Genomic DNA, 16,574 nt, shown 5'->3' on the forward strand with positions numbered 1-16,574 from the left:
CCTTTGAGTTGAAATTATTTCATCATAAACCCTGTTTCTAAGGTGAAAAATAAACCTCTTTGCTAATTATTTCATAATAAAGTTTAGTAACATAAATGAAGCGGGGGGGGAATAATAAACCTTGGAGTGCAGTTTGATATTTCCACCAGCGCAGTTAAACTCCTTCTCGCCAGGGGGCAGTAATTGAAATGCAGGAGCGCACTGGGTAACTGGGTAGTCGAGGAAACTCAAGCGATTCCTGTCCGTAGCTAACAGTAGCTAGCCGGCTAATCTCCCAGACAACGCAGTTGTGGTTGTTTTTGTCCGTTTCAGTGTTCATGCTTTTTTGCCTTTTGTATTATAGTGATTTTCTAATACGCTGTCAGTGACAAAAGTGAGGCAGACACCAAAAGGACAAGTTTAAAAAACGCTGGATGTCCGGGCACTGTTGCTTTCTCCCAGGATGCTAGCACATAAGCGAGCCAGCTAGCTAGCCAACCTGCTAAAGCAGCCAAATAGCAGCACTGTCCGGATGCTTTGAGCAGCAACGCAGCGGATTTTGGGGAGTTTCTTGTCGGCCTTGCATGATGTCAGGCAACCGGCCACAGCTAAACGCTGGTGGGGCGAGTTCAGTGCCCAGCACAAGTAGCAGCAGCACGGGAGGCACGGGGAACACAAATGGTGGCGGTGGCAGCAACGCCGTCACAAGTAATGGTAACAATTCTGGAAATGTTGTGCCCAGCCGGACCTTGGCAGCAGCCGGCGAGGGTGGCTTGTCGGTGCCTACTTTGGCCGCCGTGCCGTCGTCCCGGGGCGGCTTTGCTTCTCTGAGCAGACCCTCAGCGTCTTCAGGCAGCAGAAAGAAATCCCTCCATCAAGCACCTTTATATAACGGCCTCTTGAATTCATACGAAGATAAAAGCAACGATTTTGTCTGGTGAGTGTTGTCATGAAAAAAAAAACTGTGTCTGGAAAAATGTTGTGTGGTTGCAGGGTATCCAATGTTACTAGTGGGAAAGTTTGAGACTTGCACTTAACGCGGCTTTTTGTCCGATTTCCAGTCCCATTTGCTTCGAAATGATAGAAGAGGCACACATGACAAAGTGTGGGCACAGTTTCTGGTAAGTGTTCATTTGTAACAGAGGCTGTGAGATAAGTGTTTGCATGGAAAATGATATGAAGTTTGTTTGGGAACAATGACACGCCCGCCGAGGAGCTGTTTGAATGCCCGACAAAGATAAGAAAGTGAGGTCTTCTGTGAGATTGTAAGAAATAACAATTAATGTGATCTGCCAAATGTTTTTTGTCAACATCGTCTTGCACGTTGTGTCTCAGTGATGCTTACATGTGTCCAACACTTTACCCAACACCTAAACTAATCTTCTGAAAACAGTTTCCCACTTGAACAAACCAAACCCACTCCATGCACAATTGATAAATTGTTTTTGCCCTTGCAAATGAATGATAATTGTATTTGTTAGATGATTCAGACTGAAAATGTGGCACGAATTATGAGACTGCGTGTGTGCATGCAGGTGGAGTCACTACCAATGTCAAGCAGGGTAGATGTTGATGTTCATATTAAAATGATTTAAACAAAAGTAGGGCAACAACATGATCAAACATTTCCTTAAAACAACCCATGTGCAAAAGCAGTGTGGGAGTAGAGAAGTCAAACGTGTCTCAGCATGACATGGTTTTAAACTTGTTAGCTGCAACTTTACTTTATTACTGGTGACTCAGACTGTCAACACGTTTTATTCTAATTTCCTTGTACTGTTTCAGTTATTTCCACAGAATTCACAACTTTCTCCTTCCTGCAGTTTCAGGTGTATCCGCCAGAGCCTTGAGGACAGCAACAGATGTCCCAAGTGTAACTATATCGTGGATAACGTAGATCAGCTTTACCCAAACTTTCTTGGTAGGTATTACGATTAAGAAGATGGGGTTCGTTTGATATGTAAGGTGACCTTCTTTGCTCTTTCCTGCTTTAATTTACGATATAAAAAAACCCCTCTGAAATGATTAACGTGTATGTTAACACATAATTGTTTTGTCTCATGGTGCACATCCATCGTACTGTACTTTATATAATAATCTTAAAATCAGCTTTATTTGAATACATTTGTCTGACATTTACATCATGTTTACAGTAAAGTTGAAGTGAATGAAGGTGAGGGTGAGGGCCATAACGACTTAAATATGTCAGTGAGATTTGACCGAATACATACGTTATGCTGCTCAAATCTCATGTTAAGGTTGCCCCTACATGTTTTGAACTTTCTGCCTTTTTATCCAACCAAAGTTTATAAAAGGCCTCTCTGGAATCTCAGGTGATTGCATGGTAAATAAGAGATTCAAAATCCAGAAGACGGACACATACGGTGAAATGTGAAGTTCACGTGTAGATGGCTCAGTTTATGTTCTAACAGACTCCAGTGAAAGTGCATAAACTTCGATGGAAGCCGCCTGTATGTCTCCTTGAAAGTAGATAACTCGGCCATTATTGTAATGAAACTTTTGGTGGTATCTTTACTGTCTCTGAAACAACTACACTGCCTCACCCAAAGTGTCATCGCTCTACTATTTAAGTTACACCCTCAAAGTGTTTCTGTCAATTACTTACGCAACCCTTTTCACCTCTCTCATTTACCCCCTTCCCCACCACGCCCTCCACCCTTCCCCACCGTGTTCACAGTAAATGAACTGATCCTTAAACAGAAACAACGGTCGGAGGAGAAGAGGCTAAAATTAGATCATCCTGTAAGTACAATACACACATAACTGCTTTGATCCCTCTAACTCGCACACTCTGATTTTCACCCTCACCTTAAAAGAGAAAAAAAAGAAAACATTATTTGTTACTGATCCGTGTCTCTGACTCCCAGAACGGGTCTAGGTGGCAGGTCTTCCAGGATGTGTTGAGTCCTGACCAGGAGAACCTGGACCTGGCAAATGTCAATCTGATGCTGGAGCTCCTGGTTCAGAAGAAGAAGCAGCTGGAGGCGGTAAGTAAGGGGCTGAGGCTGATCAGATATGTGTTTAATATACAATGCTCCTAAACGTTCTTTGCATTTTGCATCTGCGTTTTGACCGATAAGCTCCACCAAGGTTGTGCAATGTTCCATGAAAAAGGAGAAAGATACAGAATCACTTTCCAAATGCGAGATTCACACAAGTTAATTGGGTTTAAGCATATTTTCGAGATTATGTTGAAAAATATTGGGACAGTCTTTGGTTAGAACTGTTGCCTGATCCTAGTTTTTAATCTGTTTGAATATGTTTTGAACAATAATAACTTTTCTTGACAATGAAAATGGGAATTCAATAATATAAAAAATTGGAATAATCAAAAATGTGTAAAACACGTTATATTGTAATGGATGTTTTTTTGAGCATCACAGCATAATTCGCTTTTATGCAGAGCATGAGCAATAACACATCTAGGAATGACATTATCCAGCAGACGTGCTGTGTCATATACGTGGTTTTAGTTTTTCTGGAAGGACGTGCCCCAGGCTGCGTAGAAAGAGTCAAGAGTTGCTGTGTCGTGAGACTGGTATTATTCAGAGGGTATGTTTGTTTCCTGGTTTACACTGACTGAGTAAAGGCAGTAAAATCTGGTGCACCTCTCTCTCTCTGTCAGACAGTTTGGAACATCCCTTTTTCTTCTTGAAGAAGTCACAGGAAAAGAGAAGTAGGAGCCACAACGTATCCTGTTGACTTTCCCCTCGGAGCGACAGCAGCCACAGAGTTTTAAAACCCCTTTCAAAACCCGTTTTGAAATTGAGTTGCGTCACACGAGGCAACAGATTTCAAATGTCTGCTCTTGAATTGCAAAGATGCCCACTTCACCTCATCACATTTAGCTTCCTCTGTCAAACTCGAGCAATATCTGTCTGCATGGCTGAATAGGCGCAGACACGAGAGCGAGACCAATGCATCGACCAAGATCGGATTATCGGCTGATGCGTAACGAGACGTTTCAAAGCAGAAATATCAAAGATGTGTTTGACATTATTTAGAAACACTGTCGCCATCACATGGTTTGCACATAAGAGAGGACTGACAAGTTTATATTAACTGTTAAAATGTAATACACAGTGCTGATGTTGGCTACACTAGCCTGTTGTTCCTCTTCATGGCTGCTGTTTCAGAAGTCCCCTCTATTCCTCGTGTTGATTTGTGTCTGAAGTCCGTTCAGAGAGCAGTGACGGAAAACAACTGTACAAATCTCAAACGGGTAGGAATCTGCCAGCACCTCAGCAAGGGTTCAGCTCGTACATGTTAACTTCATTAACATTATTGTCCTGTAATGTCAACCTGCCTTGAGGTGGGAACACAAGAAACAACAGGCTTCTCTAGAGTTCAAGTTTCTGGAAGCACACGGGCCTGAAATAAGTCGTGTCTCCCTGAATGGTTTAAATCCACAGTTCACCAAAAAGTTCAAACGCTATGGACGTCAGCTGTCTTCCTCTCAGCCTCAGTGGGGCAGAGTTCCTCCCTCAGCAGTTTGGGTGGAAGGGAGACACATCACAGAGTCACTGTGCAAAGAACAATATTAATGATTGCAAAGGAATGATCACATTTATCAGAGGAAGGAACACGTTAAGCTGCTTTCCTAGTGTTGAATGTGAGTCTGTGAGGACATCATGAGGCTCAGTTAAGGTCAAACGCGACTCTTACACTGTGTTAGTTTTCTCAGCAGCAGCAGTAAAGAGGAAGGAGAGCGTTCATGTTATCGTGGGAGATTGTCTGTGTCAGTGCGTCTGATGTCTGTGAGCTGAGCCGCTTGAGAAATCGTTGGAATCGGGTGTTCAGTCCAATTATCCGACAGTCTTTCTAAAGAGAAATTTAATTTTTTCCTTCTAACTTTGGGGTCTAGAATCTGACAGTCAACATTTTATAAATTGGCAATAGATCCTTTTATCAGCTGTTCCAAAAGCAGCCGAGTTTGCTATTCTGTTCTGCAAAACAAAGGAGCCAGGTCAAATTTCTGATTCACTACGCTAACACTTCTCCTCACTGGCACCACCTTCCTCTCCTCTGGTTTCATGTCATTCCTCTAATATTTTCTTTCGCAGTAACTCTGGTTCAGATTTGCCAGATATGAAGCGGGCGGGGTCGTCCAGTCTTTCTGGTGGAATCGTTCATCGGGACATTTGGCTGAATTTACAGGATATATTACCGATGTGTTTATATTAGTGTGTGTGTGTGTGCGTGCGTGTGTGTGTTCTCATTTTTCTTAAACGATTTGCCTGTGGTTTAATTTCACTGTTTTTAATCAGATTTATTTGTTCTGACAGTCACTGAAGTTACTATATCAATTATGAATTACCCATTTATACCTCATATAGATGTGTCACTTGATGGCTGGATCAAATTCACACTTTCTAAAGGAATGTAAATATTTTTCCTGATGTTTCAAGTCCCTACAACTTAAAGGCATTTTTTTTGACCATATAAATTTCTAAATTGTGGGTACAGTCGTGGATGTTTTGTTTCTTTTCTTGTGTCCCTCTCAAATGAACATGATTGAAAATACTGGCCTGTATTACTACTTCTACTATTACTCATTAAAGTAAACAAACCGTCCAAATTATATTAACAGCTTGATAGCGGGAGTGATGGCAGGCTCCATTCCTGCCTTTTAAATTCTGGAGGTGGGGCTGCTCTTTTGTTTTGCCTCTTAAAACAAACCTTCATGGAAATATCTGCAGTTTTAGCTGTGGCTCACCTTTTCCCCGTTGCTTCTCAAATCCGTTTTGCTACGGAGAGAAATGAGACGAGCTCTTTAAGGCGGTGCTGATGTTTGGTTTAGATCTCGTCTCCATCTCCAAATGTTTAAAATTTACATTAACTCCTACAACTGCCCTACTTTTATTTTGAGTGGAAGTACAAATGCACAAGGTGTATGTGAAGCTACGAATGTGTGCATTTCAGGTGATAAATCCTGATCTGCAGAATTTTAGAAAAAAAAAGGTATTAGAAATAAAATGAGGCCATAGAAAGACCAGAGCCTCCGCACCGAACACATTTTCCACTGAGGACTAAAAAATTTTCTATATCTTATTATCTTTTTGATCTGGATAAGCAAAAGGTATTCTTTGGCTTTGCTTGTACTTGTGTGTGATTATGTACTTTGTCTGTCTCCCCCACTAGGAATCTCAAGCAGCTCAGAGACAGATCCTCATGGAGTTCCTTAAAGAAGCCAGAAGAAACAAGAGAGAGGTGCTGTTGTTTTTATCTACATAATATAAGACTGAGTGCTGCTGCACAAAGACTCGTCAGTTGGGAACACAATGCAGTTGTTAAGAATATGTGAAAATATTAATACACCGGAGAAAACTCAACCGTTTAACGAATTTAATTACTTGTAAAAACAATATGTCACATGATTTAAAGAAATGTCCACAGGCGCGTGTACTTATGTGTTTCTGGCTCCGTCATCAGCAACTGGAGCAACTGCAGAAGGAGCTCAACTTTCTTGAAGAGGACATCAAGCGTGTTGAGGTAAAGAAAACGCAGAACTCATCACCCATTTGCACGGTGTAAACAGGAAGTCTTGAAACTGTGACGTGTGCCTCTCCGGCGGGACTTGCATCGGGGGGGTTGTGGAGGGAGAAACATGAGTCAAAGATAAATGAAGCATGAGGTGAAAGGGACAGGTGCATGTTGCCGTTCTAAAAACGAGAGGAAGTTGGTTGCTTTTGCCCAGTTGTAATCTAGGGCTGAACAAATAATTGAAATATTTTTCGAAAATTGCAATATGGCCAAATGTTGTTTTGATAAAGGTAAAATGTGTCACAACATACCACAATAAATGAAGCATTGTGATGCTACAAAGATGCCCAGACCTAAAAATCAATTCTCCAGACATAAGGGAACATGCTTGTTTGGTACAAACCCCAGTGAAAATACAAAAATGCAACAATTCCCTTTGTTCAGCTCTGTTTATAAACAGGTTCAGCAGTAGTAAAAATGTCTATAGATGCTCCTGAGAATCAATTCTGTTGTGAGACGGCAACAACCGGAGCCACTCATCACCGCAGCGCGAGACTGACAAACACGTTCTTTCTGTGTCATTTTCCAGGAAATGAGCGGGCTGTACTCCCCGATGATGGAGGCAGAGTGTACGGTGCCTAATGTGGAGGCTCCCTCACCAGCAGCCAGGTACAGCTGACCTCTGTGTTCTGACAAATTATATCTGTAAAGGAAATGAATCCAGCGCCATCACAGGACAAATTACCACATTCATCTTCTCTGTTTATTAAAATAGAAAACTCACTCCCAGCACAGACATGAGCTTACTGATGTTAATGTTGATGCCATTTGTTCTATAATAAGGACTGTGTCTTTATGAAGCAGCTACTTAGCTAAACACACATGTATGTCTTGTCTGTTTGTTGAGTAGCTGTAGCAGTATTATTGATCCACCAGACTACAGCCAGCCTCCAGGATTTGGTGGAACAACCCAGGTAAGTCAGAGAAGTTCCTCAGTGATTTGTAAAAAATCTTTGTTCCCAAGTTTTGGATATTGCGTTTAAATTAATGTATATATGTTTTTGTAGTGGTAACAAAAAGAGTCACGCATTCTCAGTAAAACTGTAAATGGGTTTTACCAGAATAAATGTTAGCATTAGATTAGCACTGTTCTCTGACTGTTCTCTTTTTCCAGGGAAAGCGTCAGACCTGGTACAACAGCACCCTGGCGTCAAGAAGAAAGAGGCTGACGGCTCATTTCGAGGATCTAGAACAGTGCTACTTCTCCAACAAAATGTCACGCATCACAGGTACAGGTCTTGGTCACGGTACAACTGCAGTTTGGTCGGATAAGAATCTGTTGTTCTGATCCCTGGAGAAATGACTACAGTTCCCTGAAAAGACGGACCTGAGTAGGGGGCTTCGTGTCTTAGAGCTGTGTATTTCACCTCAGATGATGGACGGATGGTCGTGTCTCCGACCGCCCAAGTGTTGCTGCTTCTCTTTGTAAAAGGCATACAACGGTGTGTTTCTGGTGTTTTCAGATGAGGGCAGGAACCTGAACCAGCTGGATGATTTCATGGAGTGTTTGTCCAAGTTCACTCGCTACAACTCTGTGCGGCCGCTGGCCACCCTCTCCTACGCCAGTGACCTGTATAACGGCTCCAGTATCGTCTCCAGGTACGAAAGAAAAAGGTTGAAGCTGCGTGTCGGTGTCGGTGTTCAGCTGCATGGTCAAATCATGCAAATTATGCTCTTTGTTAATTAATGTTTAACAAAACAGGTCAGACCTAAGACAGTTTTCAGCTTGTGCTATGTCAAAAAAAGGAACACAAGTCTTGGTGAATCAGTTTTTTCATCGTTGCCCTGCAGGTAGGAATGATATATAATGTGAGGTTTTACGTGGGCACATTTTACTTCTTTGTTTGATTCTCATCAGAACAAGATTTGTGTTCCCGTCTTCCAGATCAGTTCTGAATCTAGTACAAACAGTGGAAGAGAAACAGAAATATCTTATCTTCTTCTCTAATCTTGATGAGCCCACTCACTCTCTGCCATTGTGTTCCCACTTCTGTTTCAGTATTGAGTTCGACCGTGACTGTGACTACTTTGCCATTGCTGGTGTGACCAAGAAGATCAAGGTGTTTGAGTACGGCACTGTGATCCAGGACGCAGTGGACATCCACTATCCTGTCAACGAAATGACCTGCAATTCCAAAATCAGGTTAGAGGAAATCATTCCTCCCCCACAGGAGCGAGGACGTGTAGACGTCTTTCAGATCCAGAAGACACATTTAACAAACCCCTGACTCTGACCCTGAACTGTGCGTGGTGAATGAAATAAAAAGGCCATCATCAATGGTGCTGCAATACTATGAATCACCATAGCAACGGGTAAATAAAGAGCAGAGCCTCCATTCCGGTGGAGCTAGAAATCTTAATGTGTGACTGCTGTCCGCCGAGGCCCGAGTCAAAAGAAATGGTGAACGAAGCAGTTGATAAGAATGTGACTCACTGTGAACTGAGAGTGATCCCAGCCTTGTTTGTTGCAGCTGTATCAGCTGGAGCAGCTATCACAAGAACCTTCTGGCCAGCAGTGACTATGAGGGTACCGTCATCCTGTGGGATGGGTTCACCGGCCAGAGGTCCAAAGTCTACCAGGTATGAGACTTCATAGGAATCATTATCACTAACAGATGACACTATGCAACAAAATTCTTACTTTGCCGTCTCATTGCTTTGCTGTCATTTAAAAGAATACACATAGTTTAAAGCATATTTTAAAAGAAGACACGAGAATGACAATAAAGAGTTTAAAATGCTTTCATGCTGAAAGATAACGGGTAATAAAGCGATGCCTGTAAGGTCAAAGTAAGCTTTGGAGCAACAAACTGGACCACACACACCCTGCTGAACATTTCTATGTGTTTTTATTATGAACATAGAATTGTTGATTCATCAATTTGTGTATGTCAGCTACAGTTGTTAGAAAGCAGGTCAGACAAAAAAAAAAATTGGAGATCACAATCGACCAAGAACATTGCAGTGAGACAGTGAATCTCCAATAATGTTTTTCATGACACCTTTTTAAGGCCGCTTCCTCTTCGTTTGCAGGAACATGAAAAAAGGTGTTGGAGTGTCGACTTCAATCTGATGGACCCTAAGCTCTTAGCCTCTGGTTCCGATGACGCTAAAGGTAAATGGGAAAAATATTTTGTCCGACAGGTTTTCACACATAGATCATCTTTCATTTTTCTGGCCTCTTAACTCCCTGCCTCTAAACCCAGGGTCAAATGTTCTCATGTCTGTTAATTGTTTTTCTTTTTTCTTTTTCAGTGAAGTTATGGTCAACCAATCTTGACAACTCGGTGGCCAGCATCGAGGCCAAGGCCAATGTCTGCTGTGTTAAATTCAGTCCGACCTCCAGATATCACCTGGCCTTTGGCTGTGCAGGTAAGATGAGGCCTGGGGTTTAGGTCTCTCTTGTCTTTGTCATCGTTCTATTGTTGTTGTGGTAAAAAAAAAAAAAATTGATGCGAACAAATGCAGTTATTGTGAGAAATCGTTATTCTTTGCAAATGTCTAACCTACATGTCACAAACGTGTTAAATGGGAATGCACTTTATAATCCCTCACATGGTGTATAAGCAGGTTTAAAGGTTGTGGTACAGGGTCAGTTCCAGGTCTAACAATCAGCTCAGTTTATTTTAGACGTTACAAGTCTGAATTGAAGAAAATAAAACCAGGGAATTTGATCAGTGCATTCAGCTGTCTCTCATCAAAATCACAGGCAAAGAAACTTGTTTTTCTCTCTTTGAGATGTGACACTATTGTTGTTTTCTGACCCTGGTGCACAAACCTCACACCACAGCAGTTTTTCCTCGTAGACCACTAAATTTCCTCTAGTCACACAGACTCTGGTGGTCCAGACTATTTATTACTGTCCCAAAGGAGATGTAAGAATTAGAAATATTCAGTTGTACATAGAAACAATCTTTCAAGAAGCTAATACTGGATGAACAGCGGCTCCGAAACTGTTATCCAGCTGTGAAATGCCCTGGCTTATTTACCTTATTGCCTGTGTCTCTGAGGCCCAAGCCCACCAATCCTGAAAAAGGAAGCCCCCCCTTGAATGTCGGAGTTTGGTGGTTTACTGTCTTTAGGCTAAAAACAAATGGAAGAACACAGCTTGTTAGAAAAACAAGTGTCAGTGAGTAAGTATTTTCTCCCTCCACACACATACCTTTTGTTTGTTTTTTTATTCATCACAGACCACTGCGTCCACTACTATGATCTACGCAACACTAAACAGCCAATCATGGTGTTCAAAGGCCACAGGAAGGCCGTGTCCTACGCCAAGTTTGTCAACGGAGAGGAAATTGTTTCTGCGTAAGTCAGTCAAGCTTTATTTTCTTATTTTGAGCAGCAGGGCTTGGAAATGATTCCTGCTACAGAGACACTTTAACATCATTCAATATGTACTTGTAATATTATCCGTAAACTGTTTTATTTGACATGACACTTATCCTGACATTTATTTATGGCTCATTCTCTGTTTTCTCCACTAATCTATAATAAAAAATAACCAGATTTCACAAAAAAAAATAATACTTGGACTGAGAAAGTTGTACCACACACCACTGACATGCAGTTTCAACATGTCACGTCACCGAATGTCCTTCAGTTCTGGACTCAATATGTATTTCTGGCCTTTAATTGGCAGCTCGACGGACAGTCAGCTGAAGCTGTGGAACGTCAACAAAACCCACTGTCTGCGCTCCTTCAAGGGTCACATCAATGAGAAGAACTTTGTCGGCCTAGCTTCCAATGGAGACTATGTTGCCTGTGGTAAGCATTTCCTCCGAGTGAGATGATGACTGCCATGTTCCAAAAATAATCTGTGTTGCAGCATTTCTCTTGGCGTTTGTTTAGCAAAGGCAGTGGTCACCACCACCACATAATCCGGAAGACAATTTCGAAGTTTCTCACTCTGGCTAGCAATATGAAAATGATTTCCAATAAAACATCGTCTTTTCCGTGTGTGTGTGTGTGTGTGTGTGTGTGTGTGTACAGGCAGTGAGAACAACTCCCTCTACCTTTACTACAAAGGACTTTCCAAGACACTGCTAACATTCAAGTTTGACACAGTGAAGAGTGTCCTGGACAAGGACAAGAAGGAGGACGACACCAACGAGTTTGTGAGCGCTGTCTGCTGGAGGGCCCTGCCTGATGGAGTGAGTCCGCCTCATTATTGCACTTGTTGTTGATATACTACAAAGAATATAACATCGACTACTTTGTGCTCATACGGAAGAAGAAAACACCTTTCCATCTTGATGCCTTTGGTAAAATCGAAAGGTGTATGAGTCATGAAAAAAACAATTAAAGTTCCCTCTCTTTGTCTTCAATCAAAATGTGCAATTTAATCCAAATATACAAATTATACTAATTGCTCTATAGGTAATTAACTATCCGTGCTGTAACTTCAAGAAACAGTGCTGTGTTTTATTAGTTATATTTTGTTTTTCAGGAGTCAAATGTGCTGATTGCTGCAAACAGTCAAGGAACAATCAAGGTTTGTATTTTTGAAACATGTACATGAGACATACTGATAACCACAGACCTACAGCATGAGTGTTGTTATAGACCTCTGGGTATCAGGACTCATTAGGACTGAATTAATTGGTCAATTTGATAAGAGAATGTTGGACATTTTTGTTTGGAAAAAAATGACTGAACTTATAAATTGATAGTTTTCAGTTAATTTTCTGTCAATTAATTAATCTTCTCAGATCTAATATCAACCTGCTGGTCCGTTAGTCCATATGTAACCTGTTATTGCTGGAATCTTTGAGTAGAAAAACAGGAAATGCTATTCACTGTCATCGTACAGGGTGACAGCAGAGGTCTTAGCAGCAGAGATTTCAAAACCTCACCACATCAAATCAAAAATGGTCGACATGGCTGGACAACACCAGGGTTCAGCGTCCACCGTGAGAAGCAAACAGATAAACGACTGACACTAGGCAGAAAGCCACCAGCCTATGACATGGTCCAGCTGTTTACTAGGTTTTGACCTGGTCTTGTTTTAACTCTTTGTTTCCAGATAACTTAACAGGTCTATCTTTTCTCTCCACGCAGGTACTTGAGCTCGTCTGAACGTCCCACCGTGTCTTCAGCGGGTGACAGAACTACCGTCAGCGTCTCTTTGTTTGGTAGAGGATCAGTCTGATGCAGGGAGAGAACCCAAGTTGCCTGCTGAATTAGGATGTCCACCAAAACCGGCAGAGCTGAAATAAAACTGAACCTGTCTTATTTTTAATGAGCTACACTTTTTTTGGACAGCAGTAAAGACTTTGGAGCAGTGCATCAGTATAGCAGGAGAAGATGTGCTGTCGTTTTACAGCAACAAAACGAGGACCCGGCTTTCGGCACAAAATGGAACAAGAGACTTTAGAAAGCATTTTTGTTTATCGGCTACAATAGAACACCTCTTTATGGTTTTAGGTCAAATCAAAACTTGTACCTTTTTAATTAAGCTGTTGCTCTCGAGGGTACATCCAGCCAAATGCTACTAGTGTGATGCATTTTCCCTTTTAAAGGCCAAAGCACAAGACAAAATGACATGCAAAAATGATGTCTTCACGTGAAGCTTTTAACCCCTCTCCACCCCCCCCACCCCCCCTACGTTGTTTGTCGAACTCCTTTTTTTCCCCCTTTTATGTGTATTTTTGTGTTTTCCAGATTGGGAGAAACCAGTTTTAATAAATATGACTTGAATTTCATTCTGTCAAGCGTATCGTCAGTTCATTTTCTGAAGAGTGTAGGATGTGAGGTCGTGTACGGAGGTCATGGAAGACCAGTAAATTATGGAAATGTTGAGAAACTGCTGATATTTCCGTTACTATCTGAACAAAATGAGATTTGACATGTTTGTCTGTAATCACAGCAATTCTCATGTAACTAAGGCATTGATTTACAATGCTACATTGAACTGGATTTTTTTTTTTTTTCACATATGTGAGCTTATTTGTTGGTTGTTAAAAAATGTAAACCTCACAGAATCATATTTTATTAAGTAGCAATGGAATTTCTCTTCACATACTGTAGGTTAAAACACCTGATATGAACTGAACTGCATTGTAACTTCAGGCAAACTGCTGTCAGTTTCTGTGGAGTGGTGATCCGTGTTGACACATCCAGGGGATTTGGTAAACACCGCCAAAACCTACCTATTTTATGATAACTGAGTGAGAGAGGTGTTTTGTATTTGTATAACTGAATAAATTATTTCGAAACAATTTTCCATGTTTGGTCATATTTTAACTTGATACTTCTGGCATTTTAAGATTTCTCTCGGGTGTACTTGTGTGACTGAGTTATGTGTTTACTGTTGGTAATGGCTCTTATGAGGATGGGGCGTCTAAACCTTCTGTGAAATGATAATCTGTTAAATCTTCAGTCTCCTGGAACACATCTGTATTAGCTGAAATACCAGAGAGCCACAAAATATCATGTTTACACTGGGGCTATTACAGTTCATGCGAAACCCGTTACTGTGAGAGGCATCTATTATGGCTCCGTTACTCAGGAAATTTCACACTTTCTTCTGACCGTGATAAACAAAGAATTAGCAGTTGGCTACCCAGAACAACAGGGAGACTCAACTTTCTGCAAAATTAAAATTATATGAAAAGAAAATTTTACAGAGAAACATTTAACAATATAAAAAAATGAAATGCCACAGTATTTAAAATGACCTGTCCTATTGTGCATTTGAAGCTGTGTTGGCAGGGGGGGTTGACATGTTTGTGTGCAAGCCTATATTTGCTTGTGTGTGTATTTCAAGTGGCAAACTAACGTGACGTCACCCATTGGTTTGTGAAATGCCGTTTTGAAGCCTTGAATTTGGCCTAATGGACGTCGCCATCTTGGTTTTTTGGAGCCAGAAGAGCTGGGGAGGAGGGAGGGGTGGACCTGACCTGTGGCCCCCCGAGGACACCAAGTACACCCACCTGCACCGGCAACCTGACGGCAACAGGCTGTCACACAGATGCTGCAAACACAGTTAGCTGTCACAACTGTTGCATTAGTCTTACAGGCTGATTGCACATATCCAACATCCATTTGTCAAATATATATGTGAGGAGTAACTTGTAATGTTATTGTAGTTGAAGTTAGCATGTGTGCTAACGTTAAACTGTAAAACCACAGTGTGAAACGTTTTCTAACACTTAGACTGATGATGAATAACGGCTCCTGGACTTTCTGCACCTTCCCTCCATCACTCATGGACGGCTGCAACAGCTTCCAGTCGACCTGTCAGACTGTTGCACCGTCCTCACTGAGCTATGAAGTACTATTTTTATATTTTTACTATAATTTATACTTGTTACTTAATAAGATTTATCCACCTCTTTATTATGCAAACTTGTGAAATAAAGTTTTTTATGAAGCTTTGCTTTGTTGGTTTTTATGGAGCGTGTCTGGTATGAATTTTAACAGTAGCAGCAGCACAGTATAGAAATCACAACACACTGAAGTTTTTCCTTAATTTGTAATTAATCAAAGACTTTCTATGTTGCTTTAATCAACAACAAACATGATAGAAATGTTTAAATGTGTCCGTGCTTCAACAGTGGCAATACAGGATCTAGATCTAGACACAAGAGTTTGTGCTTTTCTAATTTGTCTTATGAACTTACCAATTTTAATAACAATGAAAACACTAATTCACCAAAGTGACCTGTTAGATTCATCATGAGGCAGATGGTAAATATGAAAAAAAACATACTCAGTACAATTTAATCACAGGTTTATTTATTAAACACCTTTTCAATGACAACAATGAAGTTCTGAATAAAACTAATGTACATGAGCTGTACTACACTGACACCTGCTTCACAATCTGAACTGTCAATGTTCAGTTCACACTAAAGAGTGTGTGAGGTGAACACATCTGTCTCTGAGGTCACAGCATCACATCCAGTGGATCAGTTCCATCTGTTTCCTACTGAACACCGTGTTCATGTTAAACTGGTCGATACTTTCACCTGTGGAGGTGGTGACTGTGCTAGAGCTGAACAGGTTCTGCTCTTCACATGTTGTTACTGTCATCCATCAACAACAGTAGAAATGAAGTAAAAGGCAAGAGACTGAACCTGAACACTGAGGACAGAGAATAATAAACACAAGAAAATTCCTGGAGAACTTTTGAATGTTCCAGCTGCTTGGTGCGTGAACTTCACTCCTCACGTTTCAATCTGTACAAAGGACGTGACTTTCAGCTTCATTCATGTCGTAGAGACTCATCCTGACACTGACCTCAGTCACTGCAGCTGTCCCTCAAAAAGCCTTTTGAAGCTGTGACGACTGGCCACAATAACCTCACACTGATGGTTTCAAACCCAGATTTGTCCCCACAACCACAGCAAGACATGTATAAACACACACACACACACACACGTACATGTCCTTACAGAAGTTGATCTGCAACTTAAACATTACCACAACAACAATCACAGCCTCCACAATGACCATTAAAATAAAACAACACTTCTCAAACAGATTCAGTAAATACTGAACATTATAATCCTCATGAAGGAGGATTCACTGAAAGGCCTGTTCCATTATACTGCATCAGTTTCATCCAGGTTCACCCTAATACATATATATGAATTAAAAATAAAACTCAAGGACACAAATGCTAAAACAAATCAGCCCTTTATTTTAAGTTTACCCAATATACAGCAACACTTAATAAAATGCATTTCTTTGAACAGACGGGGCAGAGGTAAGTGACTGCAGACTGTCTTAGAAAGGTTCATTGTGTAACTGGTGCTAGATGTGCTGAACTGTCCGTCTCATCTTGTAATACCACTGTCACTGTAGCGCAATAAACTTATCATAAACTAACTAATAGAACTTGAGGTTCAGGTGAAACTGATGATCTCTCTCCAGGGCTCCTCACCCTGTGATAGTGAGTCATGTGATGATCTTAGTTTTCTCAACCGATGCCCATCCATCCACTGCACCACAGCACATGATGTAAGCCGCAAGAATAAAAAAAAAAGCACACATTACAAATTAATTCTTACACACATTAACAGCAT

The 16,574-nt window shown here is 41.1% G+C and overlaps 1 protein-coding gene across 1 annotated transcript; it reads left to right on the plus strand.

Annotated features, from left to right (window-relative positions):
* The first annotated feature begins 217 nt into the window (after positions 1-217).
* On the plus strand, positions 218-13,764 carry cop1 (COP1 E3 ubiquitin ligase). Its single transcript, XM_056392318.1, has 20 exons — positions 218-916; positions 1,041-1,100; positions 1,803-1,900; positions 2,678-2,742; positions 2,868-2,987; positions 6,142-6,210; positions 6,433-6,492; positions 7,073-7,152; positions 7,394-7,457; positions 7,658-7,772; positions 8,007-8,142; positions 8,543-8,686; positions 9,015-9,123; positions 9,577-9,658; positions 9,799-9,915; positions 10,734-10,851; positions 11,186-11,310; positions 11,536-11,696; positions 11,993-12,037; positions 12,604-13,764. Exons 1-20 carry the CDS (start codon positions 564-566, stop codon positions 12,619-12,621), a joined length of 2,139 nt encoding a protein of 712 aa, XP_056248293.1. The 5' UTR covers positions 218-563; the 3' UTR covers positions 12,622-13,764.
* The last annotated feature ends 2,810 nt before the right edge of the window (positions 13,765-16,574 follow it).

Source organism: Seriola aureovittata, chromosome 12 (genome assembly GCF_021018895.1).
Source record: "Seriola aureovittata isolate HTS-2021-v1 ecotype China chromosome 12, ASM2101889v1, whole genome shotgun sequence".
NCBI classification, from domain to species: Eukaryota; Metazoa; Chordata; class Actinopteri; order Carangiformes; family Carangidae; genus Seriola; species Seriola aureovittata.